The 6,103-nt window shown below is 40.8% G+C and overlaps 1 protein-coding gene across 7 annotated transcripts in view; it reads left to right on the top strand.

Annotated features, from left to right (window-relative positions):
* The window catches only part of LOC105478119 (Rho GTPase activating protein 6), a 542,515-nt gene extending 536,864 nt beyond the window's left edge, over nucleotides 1-5,651 (top strand). For 3 of the 7 annotated variants that reach the window (XM_071088688.1, XM_071088690.1, XM_071088687.1), the window contains exons 12-13: nucleotides 937-1,017; nucleotides 3,502-5,646. In XM_071088688.1, the coding sequence (XP_070944789.1) occupies nucleotides 937-1,017; nucleotides 3,502-4,178 (758 nt within the window). In that variant the 3' untranslated portion in view covers nucleotides 4,179-5,646. Of the gene's footprint in view, nucleotides 1-936; nucleotides 1,018-3,501 lie in introns of those variants that run through there. The other 4 variants (XM_071088689.1, XM_071088691.1, XM_011735126.3 and 1 more) reach the window with 3 other exon arrangements.
* The last annotated feature ends 452 nt before the right edge of the window (nucleotides 5,652-6,103 follow it).

A 6,103-nucleotide genomic window follows, 5' to 3' on the forward strand; every position in this document is an offset into this window, starting at 1 on the left:
AGTTGCATCGTCTGTAAAATGATCTCCTGGGAACCTCCTAGGGATGAAGTGAGATAACGCATGTGAACTGCTGAACACGTGGAGGCACCCAGTAGACGTCTGCTGCTATAAATCGTAATTATAATCCCATCATGGGATTGTAGTGAGGATTAAATGAGATGGTGAAAAAGCCTAATGTAGTGCCTTACTCCATAAATATTGATGGATAAGCTAAGGGGATTTATGAGTGAATGCATGCATGAAGAAATCCAATGATACCAGTAGCAAAGTACAGAAACTCTATTGTTCCTCTAGTTCTGTGTTAATGTGGTTAGCGCCTATAAAGCTGTTGCCACCTATCACCCTTCTATTCATTTCCTATAACATGCAAACTTATTATTTTATGGTTCCAGAGGTGAGAAGTCTAAAATGGGTCCACAGGGCCTCTTTCCCTTCTGGATGTCCTAGGGCACAATCGTTTTCTTGCCTTTTCTAGCTTCTAGAAGCTGCTGCATTCCTTGGATCGAGGCCCCTTCCTCCATCTTTTAAGCCAACACACTAGCAGCATCTTCTCTCTTACCCCTCTCTTATAAGGACTCTTATAATGATATTGGCCCCATCCAGATAATCCAGGAAAATCTCCCCATCTTAAGAACCATAATTTAATCAAATCTGCAAAGTCCTTTTTGAAAATAACATCTTTGTAGATTTGTGGGATTATGACACAGATATCTTTGAGGGGCCCTTACTCTGTCTGCCACAAGCATGATATAAAAAGGGCCTTTTTGTAAATCCCAAGTAGAATGAACATGCTGAAAGGTGGATCTGAATTGTATTGTTTTGTATGCAACAGGATCTTGAATACAATACTTTGCACAGAAGAGATGTTATTAAAATGTTCATTGATTTTTAATTTTCCTTTTGTGTTATATACCTTTTTATACACTTTTTCCCTAGATCTGTCAGAGGAGCCTTTCAATATCTGGGGAACTTGGCATTCAACATTAAAAAGCGGATCCAAAGACCCAGGAATGACAGGTAAAGTATTAATTTTAAACTTTATTGCATTTACTTTTAAAATTATTTTCTAAAGTTTTCTTTACTATCATTATATTACATGCTTGTCAAACATTATTTGGGAAATGCTGAAAATGGGAGGGGATGAAACTATCCTTAGGCTTTCCACCCAAATATGCTAATCTTTGACTATATTTATTTTCCATTTCCTTTGCAAAGGTTTTTGTAGTTACAATCATTCTGCCTGTGCAACTTTGTATTATTTTCTAACTTCCATTTTCCAGTTATTCTCCATTATCCTTTTTAAGGGCAAGGAATATTCCACAGAGTACATATTCATATTTTACAAACCAATACTAAGTCATTTGAAAGTTTTTCTTATTGTTGTAATAAGTTACACTGTCAGAAGCCTCTTATGTAATTCATTTTTCAAATTTTTAATAGATTCACAAAATTTTGGAAAGCAAGTCAAAGGTTATAAATCCAAAACAGGGAAGTGGGTCAAATATAACAAGGCTTTCCAAGAATCTGGAGGTACAGTCACCACCTATTCTGTATAGGACCCACTACCTTGCATTCTGTAAACTGTGGATGGTAGGAGATTTTACACTGCTGTGTGCAAGTCTCATCAGTATTGCAAATTAGTGGCTTTTCATTTTTGCTAACTTGAAAAACAAAACTGCATTTATTAATTTGATTTGCATTCCTTTCTTACCAGTATTTTTCAGTGTTTCTGTTAATTTGCTGAACTTCCCCCCCATTGAATTGTTACTTTTATCATTTCCTATTTATGTATGCTAGTGTTTTTTAAATTGATTCTTATGAACTCTTTATATAATAAAGATGTTAACTCTTTTTCCATATTGTTTACCACTTGCATTTTCTTTTTTTACATCATTAATTTTATCACTGTCTCTTTTCTGTGAATTCTTTCATAAAATTAATCTTTAGTTCAGCATTGGATAGTCAGTCATCTATGCGTTTCTTTTTAATGTTATTTCATTGTTTCAACCTTAATTTTTTTAATCCATCTGGAATACGTGTTATATATGGTATAAAATGTGTAAATTATTTGTTTGGTTGTTTTATATTTATATTCCCCTTCTCATTGTTTTGTAATATCTCCCATCTTACATTTTAAAAGCATAGTACATTTTTAAATTTAATGCCATCTAGCGCCGATTCCTTTTCTAACTCTATCTCACTGTATCCTGTGAAGAGCCTTACTGCATTTTCCTTTTCCAGTGTCAGCTGTCACCTGTTTCAGCTATCATTTGTTTCTTTGTAAATACTCACATCTCCCAACTCCCCTGCCCCCAACATGGCCGTGTTCTTGTTTCTTGTCTGCTTTTTAAGAAGTGGGGGGCAGAGCAGATTCATAGGAAAATGGTAGTCTGGGTACACATGCCCCAAGGACTCCTCCTTTGCCTTGCAAAATGCACTGTTATTTCTTTCCTTTCAGTTTCCTAAAGAAAGTTGTATCCTTTGGGGAAAGCTACCTGCTATAACAACACCGAAATGGGGCAGTGGCTTAACCTATTACAACTGGATTTCTCCCTCACTGTCCCAGTACAGTGTGGATTGTGAGGGGTGAGGAGGGGTGGGAATGTGTGAGGGGAGGGAGTGCTGTCTTCCACATAGTTACTAAGGGGCCCAGCCTAGGCTCTACATATCCAGTGGCTCCACCATCCTCAGAGCCCCAGGAGTCTTCCAAGAGTTTCAGAACCTAGGGAGTCTTCATGCTGGGCTGGTAGTTAAGGGGAGGGGGAAAGCAAAGATCAGTAGGAAGGCATTTGTTTAGGGTTTTATTTATTTATTTATTTATTTATTTATTTATTTTATTTTATTTTTAGTTCAGGCCTAGAAATGGCTCACATCACATCTGTCCACACTTGTTGCCCAGACCTCATTTCTGTGGCCCTCCTAACTGCCAGAAAGGCTGGAAAATGCTATGTAGGAAGTAAAGGGGAACGACTGGGTGATCACCAAGTCAGCCTTTCCTGCATTGATGGTAGGAGAATATGCATAGTGGCTGGCCTCCCTTCTGGCATGGAATGGGGTACTTGAGATTCAAGTAACTTCACTGATGCAATAGAAACATGAAAACATTATAATTTGTATCTCTCCTGGATTACAGATTGCATTGAACAAGAAGGGAATGCTTCTTTCACCTTCTGGATTCTGAAAAGTTTTCCCAGCCATGTAGAGGGGCCCTTTCCTGAAACACAAATTGGTGGCAAAGCCAATTATTAATCTAGTCTGACATCTCAGCTAACCTGTCAGAGTCTAGGCATATGAATTGAGCCAATAATCAATTTATATTTTTTTGTTTTCCTGGGAGGGTTCTTTTCTTCAGGTAGCAGCAGCTAAGAGCATACTATGCCGTTGCAGTTTTAGAAGTCCGGGGGGACGTCTTAGAAATGGGAAGGAAATAACAGGATTTGAATCCCCAACAAGGATTCTACAAACTGACTGCCTTTATTGGGCTTTCTCTCTGACTTCCAGGTTCCTCTGGAGACATTTTTGAAAGCAGCTCCCTAAGAGCGGGGCCCTGCTCCCTTTCTCAAGGGAACCTCTCCCCGAATTGGCCTCGGTGGCAGGGGAGCCCCGCAGAGCTGTACAGCGACACGCAGGTGGCTCGGAGGACTCAGCCCGCAGCCCCCGCGACGGAGGGCAGGGCCCACCCTGCGGTGTCGCGTGCCTGCAGCACTCCCCACGTCCAGGTGGCAGGGAAAGCCGAGCGGCCCATGGCCAGATCGGAGCAGTACTTGACCCTGAGCGGCACCCACGACCTCAGCGAGAGTGAGCTGGATGTGGCCGGGCTGCAGAGCCGGGCCTCACCTCAGTGCCAAAGACCCCGTGGGAGCGGGAGGGATGACAAGCGGCCCCCACCTCCATACCCGGGCCCGGGGAAGCCCGCGGCGGCGGGGACGGTGGCGGCCCGGATCCAGGGGCCCCTGGAAGGCGTGGGGACAGCCACGGACCAGGGAGGCCAAGCAGCCGAGCGAGAGCAGCAGGTCACACAGAAAAAACTGAGTAGCGCCAACTCCCTGCCAGCAGGCGAGGAGGACAGTCCGCGCCTGGGAGACGCTGGCTGGCTCGACTGGCAGAGAGAGCGCTGGCAGATCTGGGAGCTCCTGTCTGCCGACAACCCCGATGCCCTGCCGGAGACGCTGGTCTGAGCCCGTGCCCAGCCAAGACCCCATGCCCAGCGCCCCACACCCTCCAGCCCAGGGGGGACCGTGGGTGGTGGCCACTGGCACATTTAGTGTTCTTCTTTCACGCTTCTCAAAAGCGACACAAGAGAAATCCAGTTCACCTACAGAGGTAGAGCACTCACGCCCCCGCCATTGAGAATAAGGTTCCATTGCGTAGCCAGCCTTAGGAAAAACAAACAGAACCCAAACCAGATGGCAATGTCCAATCTAAAAACGTCCCTTTTGGCTCTATAATATAAGATACAACTCTTGCTTTGGTATAGCCTAACCGTATTTATGTGTCTTCAGTTTTGACTATTGTATATTCTGTAACAGATTATGTATAATCATATATGATATATTCACAAAGAGAAAACAAAAGGAACAATTTTAAAAAAACACTTCACTTACATTAAGCAATGAGATATACTAAACAATGAGATTCTATAGAATGTTCTAGAATATGCACAAGCGGGTTTCTGTGCTTTTGCCATAGCTTTATAACTGGGGATAACCCTTACTTCAATACCTAACGAAAATACTAACAAGATGAAACAGAATATGAGAAGCTATATTTTTATATAGGAGTCAGATACAAAAAGAAAAATCACTGAATGGTTTTTGATATTGAATACGTTTTCAGGAAAATCCTAAATCTGACAGATTATGAAATATATTTTTAGAACTTGTTTAGAAAGGATTCAGTTAACCAAACAAGAAAAAGGCAGTGCCTCACAAAGAAATTAAGAAGTTGTCCGTCCCACATTACATCAAATTCAGTTTTATATAGGCCATATATAATATATATTTATAATGTATAATTTTTATGTATTTTTCAAAACTACAAACTGGAATCCAACTATAAAGTGTTTAAGAATCTACATAGAATATTCAAACTATAGAACATGTTTTTCCCTTTGCCCCATAATCAGTATTTGCCAAATTACATGCAATTCTTTAAAACCTAAATCACATTTGGTGGAAAGCCTACAGCTTTGTACTTACATTGTGCCAAAGGCTGAGGAAATGTTTTCTTTCGTAATTTTATATGTATTGTAAAATGTTCTACCGTACTTTAGTAGTTTGAAGTTTTTCAAGTGCATAACTATTTTTGACCAGCAGATGGCGATAAGCTTCAGTATTTTATGCAATTTTTTTTTTTCACTTCTGAAGGGAAAGTGTATCATAAAAAAAGATTTGTTTTTTCTTTTTATAAAACATGCTACTCTTAATTTTCATGTTGGTGATGAAATTTCCAGTGCTGTTTCTTAAGGTTCTATCTTGTGCCATGATGAATAAAAAGTTAAGCAAAGACTTTGTTTCCTGGCTTTAAATCTCTTGAATGAATTTGCATCACATTTCAGACATATATTTCACTATCCACAGATCCAAGTGTAATAAATCATGGCAATTCTGTGCATATACATATATAGCAAAAAAAATATGGTTTAAAAATATCAGACGGATTTGGGACATCAACTCAGTGACACCAAAGCATTTAGAAATGTATAATAATTTGTTGCAAGTAAAGGCTGATTTCCTCGATTGTTGAAGAGGTGGTTTTCTACAGGACTGAAACTCAGATTTCCTGAGTTTCCTGAACTGTGTTGGGCAGGTGTTACCCAACGCAATTCCTGTTAAGTTACACCTGCTCTATGGGCCTTAGATGCTTAATTTGCTTCAGGGCCGAAATAATAAAAGCTAGAAGTGGCATGTGATATTTCTTATTTGGGGAATGGTTTGAGATAGCTTCAGGCTCTGCCATCAGGTCCAGCACTTCCACTACTGGCTGGGACTCAGGGAGGATTTGCCTGCAGACCTCTGGTTCCTCCTGACTGCCCACACTCAGCCAAAAGTTGTCAACAAGATCCAGAGGAAATGCTGCTTGGTTGTGGATCACAGGTGGCTTT

Source organism: Macaca nemestrina, chromosome X, assembly GCF_043159975.1.
Source record: "Macaca nemestrina isolate mMacNem1 chromosome X, mMacNem.hap1, whole genome shotgun sequence".
Lineage (NCBI taxonomy): Eukaryota > Metazoa > Chordata > Mammalia > Primates > Cercopithecidae > Macaca > Macaca nemestrina.